The 21747-nt window shown below is 44.9% G+C and overlaps 1 protein-coding gene across 1 annotated transcript in view; it reads left to right on the top strand.

Annotated features, from left to right (window-relative positions):
* The first annotated feature begins 3508 nt into the window (after positions 1-3508).
* irak1 (interleukin-1 receptor-associated kinase 1) overlaps positions 3509-21747 on the top strand; it is a 106282-nt gene continuing 88043 nt past the window's right edge. Inside the window, exon 1 of the mRNA XM_063035077.1 lies at positions 3509-3795. Coding sequence (XP_062891147.1) covers positions 3684-3795 — 112 coding nt within the window. The 5' untranslated portion in view covers positions 3509-3683. The remainder of the gene's footprint in view (positions 3796-21747) is intronic.

Genomic DNA, 21747 nt, shown 5'->3' with positions numbered 1-21747 from the left:
CTCCCGCATATGAATAGTGGCTCCCTGATGCCTGCAAATTATATACAATATCACGGAAATCAATTTTTTTGAGAATGAGCGAAAGCGCGAGAGAGAAAGCAAGCAAGCGAGAGCGTGAGAGAGAGCGAGAGCGCGCCATGGCAAGTGTTCTAGAAAAAAAGAAAATATAAAACGGACGTCACCCCAGACTACACTAAAGTGTACCCCTGCCTAATAGGGGTCAAAAATAAAGACAGTGTTGCTCGCTGCGCTGTTTGCAACAGTGACTTTTCTATTGCCCATGGTGGGTTAAGACTGTAAAAGACAAGTTGAGGTGAGTTTAACAGGTGTTATTCGTTCATTAGCGTAGCTAACGTTATTTAAACTAGCTGGCCAGCTACTAAGGAGCTACTCTTTTGCAGACATCCCACCTCTCCCGGAAGTCTCCCGCAAATTGATGGTGCTACCTCCCTGAAATCAGTTTTTGCAGGGTGGGATGTCTGGTATTGTGAGCAGGTTGGGGCCCTTATCTTGGAAAGGATGTGTTGACATTGGAAAGGGTTCAAGGGAGGTTCACAAAAACGATCCTGGGATTGAAGGGCTTGTCATATGAAGAACGTTTGATGGCTCTGTGTCTGTTCTCAGAAGGCCTTGATAGAGTGGATGTGGAGAGGATGTTTCCTCTGGTGAAGGAATCTAAGACCAGAGGACACAGCCTCAGAATAGAAGGGTGTCATTTTAGAATGGAGATGAGAAGGAATTTCTTTAGCCAGAGAGTAGAGAATGTGTGGAATTCTTTGCCACAGGCAGCTGCGGTGGCTGTCATTGGGTCCATTTAAGGCAGAGGTTGATAGGTAGTTGATTAGTCAGGATATGAAGGGATATGGGGAGAAGGCAAGAGATTGGGGCTGAGAGGGAAAGCGAATCAGCCATGATGAAATAGTGGAGCAGACTTGATGGGCCAAATGGCCTAATTCTGTTCCTATATCTTATGGTTTTACTAGCTAATGCATTCCTTTGACATAGTATCATGGTCCGAAACTGATCTAGAAAATTTAATAAGAAAGATAAGAACTGAAATGACAAATTTTAGAAACCACTATGTACACTCGAATGTACTTAGGTGAACACTACCTGGGATAGAAGGAGGAAAAGGAATAAATGACATTAAAAAATTACACAACAGTCAGATAAAACCTCTGAGGATATATTTTCATCAATGAAAACAGGAACCATTACTCCGTGCAAGCATATGTAATTCCAATAAGAAGTACTTAAACTTAAATGAGAGCACGACCCAGAAAAATGAAGACTTTATTGTTATTGAAACAAAAGGTTAACCAATGGAAGAGCATGACCCTCCTTGGAAGACATCCCTATGATCTGTGTGGACTGGATGTCGTCAAGGACGTGACAAATGCCTGGCTCAGAGTTGGAGATCTCTTCCCAGAAGAACAGGGGGGTTCCTTGTTGCAATACAGAACACAACAAAATATCATAAATATGTCATTAAAAAAACCAACAATTCAAGATGATAAATGCAGAAAATGCCAAGAGAAACGAGAAGCCCGACGCATTACAGGATCCTGTAGCAGTTTAACTCAATCTGATTACTTACGCAGGCACAGCCAAGTGGCAAACATCATTCACCAAAATCTTGCTTCAACATACTCATAAAAGACACCATGTCTTACTATTAGTACAAACCTGATCCAGTTTTAGAGTCAGAGTCCTACAAATTATATTACAACTGATCCATTTTGATAGATAAGGCAATCCGTAATAACCGTTCAGGATAAGAACAACTTACTTAATAGATATAGCCATTCCAAATACACATACAGAAATCAATAAGCAAAAAGAACACCATAAATATGCCGAATTAAATTGGGAAATTGGAAGACTATGGAACCTGAACAGGGTATATACATTGTCCCTATAGTAAAATCTACAACTGGTATCATCCCAAAGTCATTTTAAAAATAGCATTAAACACTTGGGCCTACATAGCAATACTTATGTAATTCTTCAGAAAGCCACAATGCTAAACACCACTAAAATAGTCTGAAAGTTCCTAGCGATTGAGAAATGAGTGTACTTGGCTATGTCTGCACCTAAGATGTCATGCCAGATCTGCACAGTTTTCTAAGCAGGTCGAGGCACTGTCCTGGCTTCTTTGTGATGGCACTAACGTGCTGGTCCCAGGACAGAGAATCTAAAATAATGACGCCAAGAAATTTAATGTAGCTGACCCTCTCTGCCACCTTTGATCCCCTGATGAGGGCTGGCTCATGGGCCTCCGGTTCCTTCCTACTGTAGTCAATAATCAGCTCTTCCATTTTGCTGACGCTGAGCGAGAGGTTGTTGTTGTGGCACTACCCAACCAGATTTCCAATCTCCCTCCTATATGCTGATTCGTCACCACCTTGGATTTGGCTGACAACCACAGTGTCGTTAGCACACTTAAGTATGGCACTGGAGCTGTGCTTAGCCTCACAGTCGTAAGTATAAAACGACTAGAGCGGGGGCTAAGCACACAGCCTTGTGGTGCACCTGTGCTGAGGAGATGCTGTTGCCAATCAAAACTGACTGGGGTCTGCAAAGTGAGAGAATTGAGGGTCCAGTTGCACAAGGAGCTTATTAATTAATCTTGAGGGGTTTATAGTGTTGAATGTGGGGCTGTGGTCAATGAAGAGCATTCTGATGTTTATGCATCTTCAGATGTACCAGGGCCAAGCAAACAGCATCGGCTGTTGGCGCCTTGCCGTAAGTACAAAGCCAAGATCTGGCTGTTTATTCATTTGCTGTAGAGATTCACTTTATTAGTTGGTTGCAGCGCCCTTCAAATCTTACCAAGCTCTGAAACATGCTGACAGAACCGGGGCAATTTTTTAATCCCTGGTGTCTTGTTCTGTAACCATACGGTGTCAAAAAATATCAGTTGCCCTCAAGATTCAGATTATAGTAGTTGGGGCTTTTGCAGTACAAAACACAACGGTAATTAAAGCTATTCTGACACTTTTCCGGACTTTCATTTTGCAAAAAGAGGAACAAGGGCCGAATGTTCAAATCCACTGAATCTGGTGAATTTCTTGAAAATGCCGACTTTAATTGAACTGACAGGTGGCCTGACCAATCAGCAAGTCGTATTGCCGTGACAGCTGTGTCATGGGCAGCCTGAAACTCACCGCCCTTTCGTCCCACGAGGTTTTGATTGACGGATACCTTTGCCCAAAGGAAGATACTTTCGCCCGAGAGCCGGGCGAATCGAAAGCAGAGGGCAGACGTAGGTGCCATGAGCTTGACACTGGCGGCCAATGAAAATGCAAAGGCGAGAGGAAGGCTGTAATCGACTCGTCACTATCCAATCCACCCGAGGCTACGTATTATTGACAGCTCTTATGACCAATAAATGAGGTAGAATAGATGAGACCCGCCCAGCTTCAGGTTTGACCGGCGGCGAAACTAGCCAATTGAGAACGCGAGAAAGCAAGGGCGGGAACAGGGTGTTGTAGGTTCACCAATCAGGTGGGGCGGGGCAGTCAGGCTGTCGGCCGAGGAGACGGCGGGCGGTCGGCTGATACCAGGAGTCGGGTTTCCATAGGAACGGCGGATCGGGGTCGGTGGTCGGCGTCGGGTTTCCATAGGAACAGCGGATCGGCGTTGCCTTGGGGGTAGAAGTGGGCTTGAGGCCTACCCGCAAGATGAGCGAGTGGAGTCCGGGCCGGGAGTTCATCCACCGGCTGCCCGCCTACATCATGCACGAGTTCTGCTCGGTGATGGATTCGCTGGACAGCGCCGACTGGGGCCGTTTCGGTGAGAGAGTGGCAAAGGAGCGCCGCGGGGGTCTGGGGTAGGGCTTCAGTGAGGGGAGCGCCGCGATGGTGGAGATGTTGGTGAGGGAACACTGCAGGGGTAGAGGGTACGGGTTCGTGAGGGAGCGCCGCGGAGAATGGAACGTGGGAGTCAGTGAGGGAGCGCCGCGGAGATCTGAATGCGGGGGTCAGTGAGGGAGCGCCGCTGTGATCTGAATGTGGGAGTCAGTGAGGGAGCATCTCACTGAAGGGTGGGAGTCAGTGAGGGAGCATCTCACTGAGTGAGCGGGATGGGGTCAGTGAGGGAGCATCTCACTGAGAGGGTGTGAGGGGTGAGTGACTGGTATTGTCGAGGGGGAACTACACTACTTTCCCCCTTGCCAAGACCTGTGTTGTCTCTATTAATGTGATCACTGTGATTTGACAGCATTTCTTTAACAAATCAGTGCCTTTTAGCTTCAAGGGATCTGTGAACTGAATCATATGTGACTACTTAAGTCATTCAATATGAAATTAAATTTATTATCAAAAAGTAAATAATGTTACTGAGAATCTGAAATGTAGAGTCTAGAGGTTGTGAAATCAGTTCAGTGTTGAAGTGAGAAACCTGATGGTTGAGGGGTTTTAACTGTTCCTGAACCTGGTGGTGTGGGACCTGAAACTCCTGTACCTCCTTTCCGATGGCAGCAGCGAGAAGAGAGCACGGGCTGGATGGTGGGGGTCTCAGTCGAAGAAAGAATGGGCTGACACAAACACTAGAAAATGTCCAGATGCTGGAAATCCAAGCAGCACTCACCAAATGCTGGAGGAGCTCAGCAGGCCAGGCAGCATCAACGGAAAAGAGTAAACGGTCGTGACGTTTCAGGCCAAGACCCTTCATCAGGACTATATCTCATCTTCTTTTCCAGTCCTGACATAGGGTGTCGTCCCAAAGCAGCAACTGTTTACTGTTTTCCAGTGTTGATGCCTCTGGGCCTGTACTCACTGGAGCTTAGATGAATGAGAGGGGAATCTCATTGAAACCTATCGAATATTGAAAGGCCTAGATAGAAAGGACGTGGAGAGGATGGTTCCAATAATTAAAGTTCAAATGTAATTGTCATTCAACCATACATGAATACAGCCAAATGAAAGAGTGCTACTTAGGGTCCAAGATGCAAAGCACAGTTATACACAGCACATATAATATATCAGTAAAATACAGTCACATAATTAAGAAAAAAGTCCAAGTCCCTGACTCCATGAATGTTGCAGCAGTCTACAGTCAAACACAATACAACCTGTCATCTGCTGAGTGAACACTGGGGGAGGGGGGTGAGTGGGGGCAACACTGACCCCCAGCTTGGACACCACACCACTTCCAGGGGAGTACTCCGACGCCTCTTTCCTTGGCGGCTGTGAACAGGTGACACCACGGCTTGAGGCCCAGTCCTCGCTATGCCCAAAGCCATGCTGCCCCCCTCCCGTCCACCAATAAGTCAGTGAATCGGACTTGCAATATTCCACACGAACAATGTCAACAGGGTCTTGCGGTTACAAGAAAAGGCTGTCTGTTAGACTGCTCCTTCGCGCACGGACTCCTCTGATGTCTCTCTGACGTAAGCAGCAGCACGATCCGCACAAATACAGCTCCTTCATTTTGTCCGCCAATTCGCTGATGGGGTAGACCTGCAGCACAATGGTGGGGGAGTCTAGGACCACAGGGCACAGCCTCAGAATAGAAGGACTTCCATTTAGAACAGAGATGAGGAGGAATTTCTTTAGCCAGAGGGTGGTGAATCTGTGGAATTCATTGCCGCAGCTGGCTGAGGAAGCCAAATCACTGGGAATATACATCACATGTATATTTACTCTTGATTACTGAAGGCGTCAAAGGTTACAGGGAGAAGGCAGGAGAATGGGGTTGAGAGGGTTAATCAAACAGCCAAGGAGATAGGTAGAGTCGATGGACCGAATGGACCAATTCTCTTCCAGTGGGTTAAATGGCCACTGTAAATTTCCTCTGGTGCGCAGCTGAGTTGTGGAATCTGTGAGCAGTGAATGGGTATGGAGGGAGAATTAGTATCCACCTATCACCTCTTGGCCTCTCACATCATTACATTTGACCTTCTGCACCCACCTGTCTTCCTCCTAAGAAGAGTTCAGCATGTCCTTGTTGGCTCTCACCGATTTTTACCGATGCACTCCAGAAGTCACGCTGTCTGGGTGTGTAATGGCTTGGTATGCCAACTATTCTACACATGACCAAGAAGGTTAATGTGCCAGTGTCTTGACCATTAAGCCATTTTGACTTGATCTATCACATACATTTGCTTTGTTCCATACCCCACCCCGATACTCTCCTACAGAAAACTGACTTGTATTTCTCTATTTTGCAGTCTGGCATAGGTTGTAGTTTCTGTTTCCAGTGTCACTGACTGACTTGCTTTTCTTTACCCTGGCACTTTCTGTATTTTTTTTGTGTGGCTTTCCAGCATCTGCAGGTTTTCTTTTTAAACTCTCACTTGCTTTCATTATGTACAAGGCCTCTTGGTTCTTATTGTACCTCCTCTTTCCCAAAATTAGTCACTCTTCAGATAATATCTGCCTTGTTTATGCTTCTAAAGAGAGAATGTTTCACATTTATTCACATTGAACTGCATCTGCCTTGCGCTTGCCCCCTGTCCGATTCACTCAAGCTTGGCATTTATTGAGCTCCCATCATTTCTTCTCAGACTGCTGAGAGGCAGTGTTGGGTCCTCTAGTCATTTAAGGAGGGTCTGCCTCACAAATCCCACCCTTTCTTCTTCAATTATTTTTGAGTGAAGAAGGGCATCAGTTGTGTGGTAAATCAAAGTTCAAATAAGTTTATTATGAAAGTATAACACTGAGATTCATTTTCTTGTGGGCATACTTGATAAATCCATAGAATAATAACCATAACAGAATCAATGAAAGATCGTCTAACTTGGGCAACAACCAGAGTGCAAATGACAACAATCTGTGCAAATACAAAGAGAAAGAAATAAGAATAAATAAATAAGTAAGCAATAAACATCGACAAGAGTCCTTGAAAGTGAGTCCGTTGGTTGTGGGAACATTTCAATGATGGGGCAAGAGAAGTTGAATGAAGTTATTTCCTTTGGTTCACGAGCCTGATGGCAGAGGGCTAATAACTGTTCTTGAACCTGGTAGTGTGAGTTCTGAGGCTCCTGTACCATCTTCCTGATGGCACCAGTGAGAAGAGAGCACATCCTGTGTGGTGGGGGTTCCTGATGATGGATGCTGTTATCTACATGTAAATGTGCTCAGTAATGGGGAGGGTCTTACCCGTTGATAAAATGTTTCTGACCCCTTTCTCAATCTCTCTGGAGACAAACTGCTGACCGACTTCTTTTATAAACCTACCGATTCCAATGGTTATCATGACTATACCGCTTTGGATAAAAAGTTGCCTTTGTACATTCAATTTTGAACTTGAATGTCAGTTTCCTAGTGCCTTTAGATCAATGGTCCATTGATCTGACTGTACTGAGGAATGGAAAAGTTGAAGTAAATTCATTATCAAAGCATGTATATGGCACCGTATACTACCTTGAGATTCATTTTCTTCCAGGCATTCACAGTAGAATAAAGAAATACAATTAACAACTGTACACAAAGTGACATATAACCAATGTGCAAAAGAAGGCAAACTGCGCAAATACAAAATGAATAAATAATACGGAGAAAATGAGTTGTGGAGTCCTTGAAAGTGAGTGTGTAGGTTGTGGAACCAGTTTAGAGTTGAGGTAAGTGAAGTTATCCACACTGGTTCAGGAGCCTGATGGTTGAAGGGTAATAACTGTTCCTGAACATGGTAGTGTGGGACCTGAGGCTCCTGTACCTCCTTTCCAATGATAGTGGTGAGATTATAGTGGTCTTGTATACTGGTTGTATAGTGGTCTTATATAGTGGACTATATATTGTATAGTACAATGAAAACAATATTGTATATACAATGAAGTATGAAGTCTTGCCCGATAGTTCTACTGGTATTGTATTTATAACTTGCAACGTCCCTTTCCCTTGTTTTTCAGTCAGGATCTTGCCGGTGAACACTGCCTCTGTTGAAATTTGTTGCACTCTCTTATTGATCTCTTGCTGTTGTTCTCCTTTCCTGCTACCTCTTTGGCTCTCTATTCCACTTCTCACCTTAAAGATACGAGTGGTGGATATAACACGGCCTGATGTGGAAACACCAATGCCCGAGGATGGAAGAAGCCTACAAAAAGTTGTGGGTGCAGTCCGTTCCATCACAGGAAAAACTCCAGCCGCGCACACAAAATGCTGGAGGAACCTGATGCAGGGTCTTAGCCCGAAACGTCATCTGTACTCTTTTCCGTAGATGCTGCCTGGCTTGATGAGTTCCTTCGGTATTTTGTGTGTGTACCTCGAGTCGTATATGGTGACATAGACATACTTTGATACTTTGATTCTGCATTCATTATCAAGCTGATATTGATTGTACAGATCACCCACTCTCAAACTCCTCCTGCCATTAGGGTGTCAATAGCTTTGGTTTCCCTTGTCCCTTTATTGGGATTCACTTACACTGTATTCCAACAATCTTCTTATTCTAGGTTGGGGGTTCAAAAGTTTTTTTATGCCATGGACTCCTACTGTTAACAAGGGGTCTGTGGACCAAAGGTTGAAAACCCCTGTTCTAGATCAGTAATTTATCCATTACATTTTAACTGGGCCAGATTCAGCCTTGGGTCATAAAAATTGCAAATCATTCTGAAGGTGTTCCAGATTGTGCCTTGTTCTTCATAACTAACCTAAGATTATGATCGCTATTACTTTGTTGCTCCCCATCCATAATTTAGTTTTCATAGTTTTATTTTCTATCCAATTCTGTATAATTTTTGAATGCCTTTGCTTTTTTTTTTACTGCATGTCATGCCCTGACCAACACACCGCTGTAAATTCCTGATATATGTGAATGTTTATGGTGTAGAAAGTTGATCCTTGACTGTTGATCCCACAGGACTAGATCTAAAAGTTCATACCCTTTATCTTAGCCAGTGGTGGCATGGTTGTGTAGTGGTTAGCATAACGCTATTACAGTGCCAGCTGTCAGATTGAAGTTCACTTCTGGCCGCTGTCTGTAAGGTGTTTGCATGTTCTCCCTGCGGCTGTGTGAGTTTCCTCCAGGAGCTCCAGTTTCCTCCCACATTCCAAAGGTGTGAGTTCTGGGTTATGTTGGCGGCAGAAGTGTGTCGACACCTGCAGAATGCCCTCAGAACAATCCTTGCTGATTTGATTTGATACAAACGACGTCTTTTGCTGTATGGTTAGATGTACATGTGACAAGTAAAGATAATCTTTATATATTTTCTCTTTTAATTGAGGAAAGATATTTTGGATGTATCACAGATATCTCATCTCATAATTTTGAAAAATAATGGATTAGCAATTAAGTCAACATAATTCTTGTCCCAATAAATTTTTAATTGGTTATAAATCTGCCATCGCTGCTAAACAATGCAAAAGTATTTGTCTAGAATTCTGAAGAAAATCTATATTATTTATTTCAAAATGTACACTCAGTGGCTACTTTATTAGGTACACCTGTACATTTGCTCATTAATGCAAATATCTAATTAGCCAATCATGTGGCAGCAACTCAACGCATAAAAGTATGCAGACAAGGTCGGGTTCAATTGCAGTACAGACAAAGAAGTCAGAATGGGGAAGAAGTGTGATCTGTGTGTGGCTTTGACCGTTTAATGGTTGTCGGTGCCAGACAGGGTGGTTTGAGTATCTCAGAAACTGCTGATCTTGTGGGATTTTCATACACAACAGTCTCTAGAGTTTCCAGAGAATGGTGCAAAAAATCCACACAGTGAGCGGCAGTTCTGTGGTTGAAAACATCTTGTTAATGAGAGAGGTCAGAGGGGAATGGCCAGACTGGTTCAAGCTGACAGGAAGGTGACAGTAACTCAAATAACCACATGTTACAACAGTGGTGAGCAGAAGAGCATCTCTGAACACACAACACATCGAACCTTGAAGTCGATTGGCTACAGCAGCAGAAGATCACAAACAGACCTAATAAAGAGACCACCGTTTGCATATAAAATAACCTGTAACGCAGTGCAATTTGTATTCAATAATCTTCAATAGGAGTTAATTTGCACAAAGTAACCTTTAACATTGAATATTGATTATATAATTCAACATTCATAAACGTCTCACCAAATAAAGTGGCTTCCCCATCACCATTTAAAAATCTATTTAACATTTTAACAGAAATTATAATGACCTAAATTATGTATCAAAAATCAATCACGTCAGCTCTGCACTGCTTAAAAATTCCTTAAGTAAGGGTATTTTGTTTTAGGTGTTATTTTTAGAGTAAGCATAATCTGAACACTTGCACTTCTGTTATTTCTTAGTGTCTATGCTATCATGATGCTTTCTTAAATATATAAAATAGTTATTTCATCCATTTAAAACAAAAAAATAACCCAAGTGGAGTTCATAGACAGGAGACTCTGTTGATGCCGGAGATCCAGAGCAACACTGACGAAATGCTGGAGAAGCTTAGCAGGTCAGGCAGCATCTGCGGAAAAGAGTAAACAGTCCAGGAAGGAAGGGGGAAGATGTCAGAATAAGAAGTTGTGGGGAGGAGGGGAAGGAGGATAGCTGGAGGGTGATAGGTGAAGCCGGGCAGGTAGGAAAGGTAAAGGGCTAGTGAGGAATGAATCTGATTTGAGAGGAAAGGGAAAGAGGAGGCGACCCAGGGGAGGTACTTGCCTTCATGGAACAGTAGAACATAGAACTCAGTACAGTTCAGACCTTTCGGCCTATGATGTTCCTCCATTTAAGATAAAAAGAATCCAAGTGGAATTCATGGACGTGAGATTCTGCAAGTGCTAGAAATGTGCCAACCTTTTGACTTACTCTCTCCCTCCCCTCCCATTTAAGCCTCCATTTTCCTATCATGCACGTGCCTATCTAAGAGCTTTTGTATTGTATTTGACTCTACCTGCCACCCCTGGCACTCTGTGTTTAAAAAGAAAATATTGTATCTGACATCCACCGCCGCCCCCCCCAACATACTTTCCTCCAATCACCTTAGAATTATGAGTAACGCACACAAAATGCTGGGAGGAGCACAGGAGGTCAGGCAGCATCTATGGAAATTAATAAACAGTTAATGTTTTGGGCCGAGACCCTACATCAGGACTGGAAAGGAAAGGGGAAGATGCTGGAATATAAAAAAGTGTCAGGGGGAGGGGTGGGAAGGAGTGCAAGCTGGAAGGTGACGGGTCAAGCAGGTAGGTGGGGAAGGAGGGGGTGAAGTGAGAAGCTGGGAGGTGATAGGTGGAAAAGGTAAAGGGCTGGCGAAGAAAGAATCCGATAGAAGTGGAGAGTGGACCATGGGAGAAAGGGAAGGGGGGGGGAAGGTGAGGAGAAGAAACACGAGGCCAGTGTGGAGCTGAGGTTGGGTTAGCTTTGAAAGTATCATGCTGCTTGGGTTGGATTGGCAAACTGTTGATGTAAGAAAACGTAGGACTTTACAACTGGGCGCCAGGGTGGAGTACCGGTTAGTGTAGTGCTATTACAGCTCCGGGAATTAGACTCCGGCACCGTCTGTAAGGAGTTTGTACGTTCTCTCCATGACCATGTGGGTTTCCTCAGGGTGCTCTGGTTTCCTCCCACATTCCAAAGATTTACCAGTTCATGGGTTCATTGGCCATTGTAAATTGTCCCGTGATTAGGCTAGGGTTAAATAGGTGGGCTGCTGGGTGGTGCGGCTTGTTGGGCAGAAGGGCCTGTTCCATGCTGCAATTCAGAATCAAATAAAATAAATGTATAAATAAATGCATGTTAGCTTGGGTTCTTGTTGATCACAGAAAATAAGCAAGCTTTCATCTGGAACAACTAGCAACCTGCTGGAGCAGCATCTAATCGGGGGGGGGGCAGGGGGTGGCACAAAAGCAGGAACTCTTAGCTGGGACCTTAAATCAAGGTGTCAACATCTTGATGTAGGGTCTCGACCCAAAACCTCGACGTTTGCTTTCCTCCCACAGCACGACCTGACCAGTGAAGTTCCTCCAGCAGACTATTGCTTCGTGTTGGTTATGGTAGACAGCCTGTGCTTTCCTACCCAAGCAGATCTCTAATACAAGTAACAATTGGGATACAAGACCATCAGTTCTGGTCGCCTCATTATAGGAAGGATATGGGAGCTTTAGTGAAGGTTCAGAGATTTGCCAGGAAGCTGTCTGAACTAGAGAGCATGTTTTATGAGGACAGGCTAATGTTTTTTACCCTTTGGAGCTAAGGAGGATAAGAGGTGACTTGATGGAGGTGTGCAAGATGATAAAGGCACAGATCGAGTGGACAGCCAGAACTTTTCCCAGGGCAGAAGTGGCTAATGCAAAGGGGCATAATCTTAAGGTAGTTGAAGGCAAGTTTAGGGAGGGTTGTCAGAGGTAAGCGCGGTGGGTGCCTGGGGTGGTGATGGAAGCAGATAAGCTACGGGCATTTAAGCAACTCTGAGATAGGCACGTGATTGAAAGAAAAATGGAGGGCTATGTGGGAGGGAAAGGTTAAGTTGACCTTGCAGTAGGTTAAAAGGTCGGCACAACGTTGTGGGCCGAAGAGTCTTTTCTATACTCTTGTACAGTACTGTATTGTGGAGTGGAGAGTTTGTAAAATCCGGCGGGAGCAAAGGGAGCGGCGAGGGTGGAACGCTGTGGGCAGGGTGTGGGGCAGGCGGCTGTGGAGGAGTGCCAGGAGTTGGGGGGGGAGGGGTTGGTGCTAGAGCAGACCCACCCAACCCTGAGACACCAGGCAAGGTCATTTGATTCCAATCAATAGGTTTATTGATGATTATAGAATGTCTCTCTGGTGCTTCTCCATCCCTCTCCACTTCCCCTTTTCCCAACCATGATTCCCCTCTCCCTGCCCCCTTCCCACTCTCAGTCCACAATAGCGACCCGTATCAGAATCAGGATTATCATCACTCACACTGTGCAATACATAAAATCACTCCAGTACTGTGCAGAAGTCTTAGGCACCCTAGTTATATACATGTGCCTGAGACTTTTGCATCGTACTCGTATGTTCATCACACCTAGGAGCAGAAATAGGCCATTTGGCCCATTTATACCATGGTCTCGGTTCGTCCATGCTCCCTCTGCTATTGGCATTCCTTGTATGGTCGACAGTACAAATGGAACTTAAGAGTCAAAGGAGGGAGATTAGTTTTGTTGGTAGAAAGATGAGCAGGTACATGGGAGGGGGGTGTTGGTAGCAGGAAAATAAGGTCACAAGGCAATAAAGCATGAATACAGGCCCTTCTGCCCAACCAAACCACACTGATGCTGGCCACTCAGCTAGTTCCAATTTCCTGCATTTGGTATCACTGACATATGGTGTGAAATTTGTTGTTTTGTGTCAGAAGTACAGTACAAAGACGTGAAATTACCCTAAATCTAAAAAATAAGTAGCGCAATAAAGAGGAATAATCAGTGTTGATGGAATACTGAGAAAGCTGACATTGGTGGGAAGAAGGTATTCTTAAATGATTGAGTGTGTCTGTTGAGGCTCCTGTACCCCCTCCCTGATGGTAGCAATGGGAAGAGTGGTCTTGAAGGAAGGTGAGCCCAGTGGCACAGCGGATACAGCTGGAATGAGAAGCGGGTATGTCCCAGATAGTATCTATCTGTTTATTTACAGATACAGTGTGGAATAGGCCCTTTGAGTGGCATCGTCCAGCAAACCCCACTTTAACCCTAGCCTGCTCACAAGTCAGTTTATAAAATTTATAATGAGCAATTAACCTACCGACCAAGCGGTGTGCCTTTGGACTGTATGAAGAAACGGGAGCACCTGGAGGAAGCCCACGCGGTCACGGGGAGAACGTACAAACTTCTCACAGACAGTAGCGGGAATTGACTCCGGGTCACCAGCACTGCAAAGCGTGATGCTGAACACTACACTACCATGCCCCTTTCTTGAGAATGGGGTGGGTTTTGCCTGTGGTGGAGCTGGCTGAGTTTACAGCCCCTCTACAGCTTCTTGTGTTCCTGACTGTTGGAGCCTCCCTACCAGCCGGTGATGCACCAGTCAGAATGCTCTCCGCAGTACACCTGTAGAAATTTGCTGGAGACTTTGGTGACATGCCAAATCTCCTCAAACTCCTCATGAAATATAGCTGCTGTTGTGTCTTCTTCATAATTGCATCAATACTGTATGTTGGTCCCAGGATTGATCTTTAGAGATGTTGAGGCTGCTCATGCTTAACATTGATGACCTCTTGATAAAGACTGGTGCGTGGTTCCTCGACTTCCCCTTCATGAAGTTCACAATCAACCCTTAGCTCTTGCGGACACTGAGAGCCACGTTATTGTTGCAAAATCACTCCTTAATAATAGATGCTAGCCTTTTGAGGGGCAGATGTTCCCAGTGGAAGGGAAGGTTGTACCCATGTTTGAGCTGGCTGAGTAGACAACCTTCTGTAGCCTCTTATGATCCGTGGCATACGATACCGGCCAGTCAGAATGTTCTTTGCCGTACATCTGCAGAAATGTGTAAGGGTTTTTGGTGACATATAGGAACAAGATTGAAAATGTGGCTGAGTGGTGCCATTACAATAACGTCTTACTCAATGTCAGCAAGACCAAGGAGCTGATTATTGACTTCAGGAGAAGGAAACCAGAGGTCCATGAGCCACTCCTCACTTCGAGGTCAGTAATTATGTTAGTATTTCAGAGGACCATTCCTAGTGCAATTTTGAAGAAAACATGGCAGCACCTCTACTTCCTTAGGGGTTTTGTAAAGATTCAGCATGACATTTAAAACTTTGACATGGCTGACTGATTATCCATCTCAACTCCATTCTCCTGCCTTCTCCCTGTAACCTTTGTCACCCTTATTAATCAAGAACCTTTAAATATATCCAATGGTTTGGCTTCCACACCTATCTGTGGCAATGAATTCCACAGATTCACCACTGAATCTGTGCGAGAAGGCAGGAGTTGAGAGAGATAATAAATCAGCCACAATGGAATGGCGGGGCAGATTTGATGGGTCGAGTGGCCCAATTGTGCTCCTATGTCTTATGGTCTCCCTGCAGAGATGAGGTGGCTGAGATGGTTTTCAAATGGTCAGCAACCAAGGGGTTAATATGCAGCTTGTCGAGTTTGTTCACCTGCCTCCTGGTTATATGGAGTGAGTCATTCCCACCAGATGTCTCCTCAGCCTTCCAGCTGAATGCCGAGACTATCCAGATTCCTGTTTCTTTATTAAAAAAAACAATGAGCTCTTGTTAAGAAGTCAGAGTAAAGGCTGGGGACTATTCTGTTAAAATTTCATTAACTAACAGTTGAATCAGAATCAGGTTTATTATTAGTGTCAGATGTAGTGAAATTTGTTTTGTGGCAGCAGTACAGTCCAGTACATAAAATATACTATCAATTACTATCTAACATATACGGTATATAACTTTAGAGTTCTGCAAAGAGAGAACAAAAATAGTGAGGTAATGTTCATGTAATGTCACATGCGGAGGGGAAGAAGCTGTTCCTGAATCGTCGAGTGTGTGTCGTCAGGCTCTCGTACCTCCTGTCTGATGGTAGCAGTGAGAACAGGAACCCTTGATAAATGGGGATGCAGTGGCACAGCGGGTAGAACTTCTGCTGCCTCACAGTCCCAGGGGCCCGGGTTTGATTCTGAGTCCTAGCTGTGTGTGTGTGTGTGTGTGTGTGTGTGTGTGTGTGTGTGTGTGTGTGTGTGTGTGTGTGTGTATTTGTCACATTCTCCCTGTGGCTTCGTGGGTTTCCCCCACATCCCAAAGTCGTGCGCGGTCGAGGGGTTAATTGGCCACTGTGAATAGTGTGTGGGTGATTATTGGCATATTCTGACAATTATTAAGTGGGGGGGGGCAGTGGTCAGCGTAATGCTGTTGCAGTACCAGCAGCCTGGGCACAGTTTGTGCCGCTGCCCTGTAGGAGTCTGTGCCTTCTCCCACATTCCAAAGATGAACTGGTGAGTGCGTTAATTGGTCACATGGGTCTGATTGGGAGGTGCAGGCTCGTTGGGTCAGATGGGCCCGTTACCGTGCTGTCTCTCTAAATAAAACATAAACGATCAACGCCATCATTTTTGCCTATCGAAGATGTTCCCAGTGGTGGGGAGGTCAGTTCCTATAATGGAGTCGGCTGAGTTTAGAACTCTCTGCAGCTTTTTTCTACTACGGTGCAGTGTCTCTCTCTTCCACCCCAAACCAGACAGTCATCCAACCAGACAGCTCGACGTTGGGGCCACACTCTGAGCTAGGAGCAAGCGTCGTGCACGCACTGCACGTCATTTCAGTTAAACCCCGTGCTGGTTTAACTGGCAATGACTTACAGCCACAATACGGAGATTTGCTCCCAGGCGCTCTGAATGTGATTTCAATGTAACATAAGCCAGTGAGAATGCTTCAACCTCCTCAAATAAGATGGTCACTCACTTCAGTGTTGAGTAAGAGTTTATTGAGGGACTCATCACTGGACAGATCTCAAAGTGACAATGCTGAGAAGTGTGTGTGTGTGTGTGTGTGTGTGTGTGTGTGTGTGTGTGAGAGAGAGAGAGAGAGAGAGAGAGGGAAAAGCCAGCCAAGAGGAGGTGGCGTGAGTGAAGACACACCTAGCCCTGAGACACCAGGCCAGGTCATATGATTTCAGACAATCGGCTTATTGATCATTACAGAATGTCTCTCTGGTGCTTCCCACTCCCTCCCCTCTCCGTTCCCCTTTTCCCAACCCTCTCCCTGCCCCCTTCCCACTCTCAGTCCACAATAGAGACCCATAAAATGTGTGTGTATACAGTGTGATATATATATATATATATGTGTGTGTGTTTGTGTGTATATATCTGTGTGCTTGTGTGAGTGTGCACGCGTGCTTAAGGCTTTCAACAGTACTCTGTGCATGTGTATGTAGCAGTGCAAAAAGAGAGTGGGAAAAAAATGAAAAGGAGTAGTGAGGTAGTGTACTTGGGTTCATTGTCCATTCATAATTTTTATAGTGGTGGGGAGGAAGCTGTTTACAGACGACATAGAAGCAGAATTAGGCCATTCCATCCATTGATTTTGCTTGGCTGATTTATTATCCCTCTCAACCCAATTCTCCTGCCTTCTCCCTGTAACATTTGGTGCCCTGACTAATCATGAACAATGATTTGACCTCCACAGCTGTCTGTGGCAATGTATTCCTTAGATTCACCACCCTCTGGCTCAATAAATTCCTCCTCATCTCTCTCCCTTGAAGTTGTGTCCTCTGGTCCTAGTCTCTCCCACTATTGGAAACATTCTCTCCACTCTATCTAGGCCTTTCAATATTCGATAGGTTTTACTGAGATTTCCCCTCCCTCTCCATTCTTCTTAACGCCAATGAGTACAGGCCCAAAGCCCTCAACCACACTTCAACACTAACCCTTTCATTCTCGAGATCCTTCTTGTGAACCTCTTCTGGACCCTCTCCAATGCCAGTACATCCTTTCTTTGATAGGGGGCCCAAACCTGCTCACAGTACTGTAACTACAGTCTGACCAATGCCTTATGACCGTTTCATGTGCCCAACTCTCTTGCTTTGGAGTGGAGCTCAGTGGCTTCCGAATCAGGTTTATTATCACTTTCTTGAAACCTGTCATTTTTGCGGCAGCAGTACAGTGCAAAATCATGAAATTACTATAAATTACAAAATAAATAAATCGTGCCAAAATGAAGAATAAAAGGTGTAGGAGACGCGCATTTGTTTTCTGTCTGCGTTGTTTTATGATGGTAGTGAGTCATGTTGGGGGTGGCATGGTAAAAACGAAAGGAATAAGTTCTGGGCAGTTTAGAGCTGAGGGCTGTCGAGTATCACATCTTTTGTTGACCGCTTTGCTTGACTACATTTGAAGTTGTTCAACTCTACCTAACTTTGACGAACTCTGCTTGTGTACATTTCATATTGCTGGTTTTGGTTTCATCGCTTCAAGTTTGTATGTTTTGCTAGTTGCTATTAAAGGATCGATCACACTTCAACTTTTTGAACCTTATTATTGGATTGATCAGAGGGTGGGTCATACAGGATAACTCCCCGTGCTTGGTCGCCAGCAGAGGCATTGGCTTGTTCGAGTTGCTGCTATGGGTGTTCGCGGGTTCACAGACTGCTCAAAAAGCTGATGATTGTGGGATGGAGGAGAAGCTGTTCCTAAATTGTTGAGTGGGTGTTCTACACTCTCCCTGGTGATTGTAACGAGAAGAGGACATGCCCTGCTTGGTGAAGGTGGAGAGGTCTATGCCCATGATAGCGATGGCTGAGTCCACAACCCTCTTTCGACCTTGTGCATTGGAGCCTCCGTACCAAGTGGTGTTGCAGCCGGTCAGGATGCTCTCCATCGTACGCGTGTAGGAATTTGCTAGAGTCAGCCACATCTCCTTAAACTCGAAACGAAGTATAGCCGCTGGCATGCCTCCTCCGTGATTGCATCAACGTGTTGGGCTCAGGATAGATCCTCCGAGATGTTGCAGCTGCTCACGCTTTCTACTGCTGGTGAATCTTCTCTCAACTTCCCCTTCCTGAAGTTCACAATGAGTTCCCTGATCGTCTCCCGGCCGCTTTGTTTTATTTGCACTCGCCGACAGATTCACTGGACAAAGATCCTCTGCGTTCTGAGCCCCATCCGACTTCCACGCTGTCCAGCCTCAACACCAGCGGCCCGGGTTCATTTCCCGCCGCTGTCTGCGAGGTCTCCCCGTGACAGCCAGGGTTTCCTCTGAGGGCTCCAGTTTCCTCCCACACCCAAAGACCTGCGGGTTAGTAGGTTAATTGGTCATAGTGGGTGTCATTAGGCAATGTGGGTTCGTTGGGTCAGAGAGGCTCGTAACCATGCTGTGTCTCTGAGTAATTAAATACAGATGATTGCAGCAGATTAGAAAAGATGACAGCTCAGCTATTTTCTCCATGGAGCTGCTGAGTCATGGTCACAGAGCACTTCAGCACAGAAACATCTAGTCATCGCAGACCCGTTTTCTGCTGAGTCTCATCGACCCACACCAAGATCATAGTCCTCCACATCCTTCCCACCTATGTTATCCAAACTTCTCTTAAATGTCACAATCGAACCCCTGTGCACTATGAGTTAAGTTCCCCCTCATATTTCACCCTTCAACTATGACCTCTAGTTCTAGTCTTACCCGACATCAGTGAGACTAGAACTTGAGGCTTGCTTGCATTTACCCTATCTATTACCCCTCACAATTCCGTGTACCTCTATGAAATCTCTCCCTTGGTCGCCTACGCTTCAGGAAATCAAGTCTTAACCTTTTACTGTAACTCAGGGCCTCTAGTCCCAGCGACATCCTTGTGAATTTTCTCTGCACCCTTTCAACCTTATTGATGTCTTTCCTGTCGGCAGGTGACTGGAACCGCACACAATATCCAAATTAGATTTCACCAACATCTTTACAACTTCAACATAATATCCTATCTCTAGTACTCAGTACTTTGATTTATGAAGGCCAATCTGCCATTAGTACCAGTGACACCACTTTATTGATCTGTATTCCCTCACACCTGGTTTGTCCTGCCAAATCATCTTGTGTTAAGTCCTATCTGCCATTTGTCAGCCTATTTTTCCCAGCTGGTCCTGGTCACACTGCAAGTTCTGAGTTACCAGGCGTGAGGTGTTTCAGGAGCAACCTGTTTATTCAATGAATGTCTCTTTGTTCAAATAGGTTTGACCTTGGCCTCAATCAGGAATTCCAATGATGCCAGATTATACCAGTAGCTCCTTGAAACCTATTGAGTCAAGTCAGGATAAAAATTTAAAGATCTTAAAAAGATTTTTTTGTAATGATTAATTTTATTTGTCACATGTACAAAATATCGGAACATACAGTGAAATGCATTGTTTGTGTCTAACAACTGAAGCAGACCAGGGATTGTGCTGGTGTAGCCCACAAGTGTTGCCATGCGTCTGGCATGAACATAGTATGCCCACAATACACTAACCCTAACCCAGGTATCTTTGGAATGTGGGAGGAATCTGGAGCACCCCCCTCCCCCCACATCTTAGGAAACCCTCCTGGTCTCGGGCAGAATGTACAAACTCGTAACCCCAACTGCTGGAGCTTAAAGTGCCTTGCAGCTATACTGACCTAAGATTCTAACCGGGCAGACTTGGTATCTGTATTGCTTCGCCCAGTGTCAAATTAACATGCTCACCAGTCCAGTTGGAGGCTGCCGACCTGGAACGTCAGCTGTCCACCTTACCCGCACACACCACATCCTGCTGTGACAGCTGCTCTGCCCGCGACTGCAGGAAACGGCAGAGAGTTGTGTGACACACCTCAGCACATCGCGAAAACCAGCCTCCCTTCCATGGACTCTGTCTACACTTCTCACTGCCTCAGTAAGGCAGCCAGAATAATTAAAGACCCCTCCCACCCCAGACGTGATCTCTTCTTTCCTGTCTCATCGGGCAGAAGATACAAGATCCTGTAAGCCCACAGGCTCAAGAGCAGCTTCTACCCTGCTGTTATGAGACTATTGAATCTAGTACCCCTGGGACAAGTTCACACTACAATGTAAATTAACCGGTTTTGGATCACCTTTGAAATCTTTTCCTGTATTATGCCAAAAGGAATGACAAGTTGTTGAGAAGGTTGCACCCTGCTACTATCTACACAAGGACAGTTAGGTTTGGTCTCCAAGTAGGATAGTTGGACTCTTGACCTCACAGTCTACCTTGTTATGACGATTGGATTGGGCTGTAGAATTGTTATTTCTCTTGTAGTTTAACTGCCTTAAGTTTGACTGAATTTTTATACACACAATGGTCATTTTATTAGGTACACCTGTACTCCTGCTCGTTAATGCAAATATCTAATCAGCCAATCATGTGGTGGCAGTTCAATGCATTAAAGCATGCAGACATGGTCAAGAGGTTCAGGAGGTACTAAAGTGGCCACTAAGTTTGTCAAAGTTTATAGGGAGGGTTGTAGGTCAGGGACCTATAAGCATATGGTTCCTTAAGTGGTATCGCAGGTAGGGTGCTGAAGTATGCATTTGGCATGCTGTCCTTCATCCATCAGGGCACTGAATATACACTGAATAGCCACTTTATTGAGTACACCTGTATACCTGCTTATTAATGCAAATATCTAATCGGCCAATCATGTGACGGCAGCTCAATGCATTAAAGCATGCAGACATGGTCAAGAGGTTCAGTTGTTATTCAGTACAAACGTCACAATGGGAAGAAATGTGATCTAATTGACTTTGGAATAATTGTTGGTGCCAGATGGGGTGGTTTGAGTATCTCAGAAACTGTTGATCTTCTGGGATTTTCAAACAGCATTCTCTAGAGTTTACAGAGAACGGTGCGAAAGACAAAAGAAAGATCCAGTGATCAGCAATCTTGTGGGTGAAAACACCTTGTTAAAGAGAAATCAGAGGAGAATGACAAGATTGGCTCAAACTGACAGCAAGGCGACAGTAACTCAAATAACCACACGTTACAACAGTGGTGGGCAGAAGAGCATCTCTGAACGTATAACATGTCAAACCTTGAAGTGTATGAGCTACAGCAGCAGAAGACCACAGCACACACTCAGTGGCCACTGAATGATTGTTCAAAGAGTTTTTAGTGTTTATAGTTGCCTCTGTATTTTTCTGGTACCTTCTTGGTTTCAGTGGCGAGTGTCAGATTACTTGAATCTGGCTATTTAATTGGTTAACAGTTAGGAATTTCAAAGGAATTTACTGTTATCACTGGTCTGGTGTATGAAGAACAGACACCACTGTTCACTCTTCATCTGCTCTTTCCTCTTGCTTCTCTTTTGATCTTGTTTGTTCTTGCAGCTCTTAATAAACTGATCGTATGCAACAAGTTTTGTGCCTCATTCATAGAGCCTTTGGAGCATCGGGGTCTAACACGACCCTGC

The sequence above is a fragment of the Mobula hypostoma genome, chromosome 28 (assembly GCF_963921235.1).
Source record: "Mobula hypostoma chromosome 28, sMobHyp1.1, whole genome shotgun sequence".
Lineage (NCBI taxonomy): Eukaryota > Metazoa > Chordata > Chondrichthyes > Myliobatiformes > Myliobatidae > Mobula > Mobula hypostoma.
The sequence above is the reverse complement of the archived record's forward strand: the minus strand, read 5'-3'. Positions and strand labels throughout refer to the sequence as shown.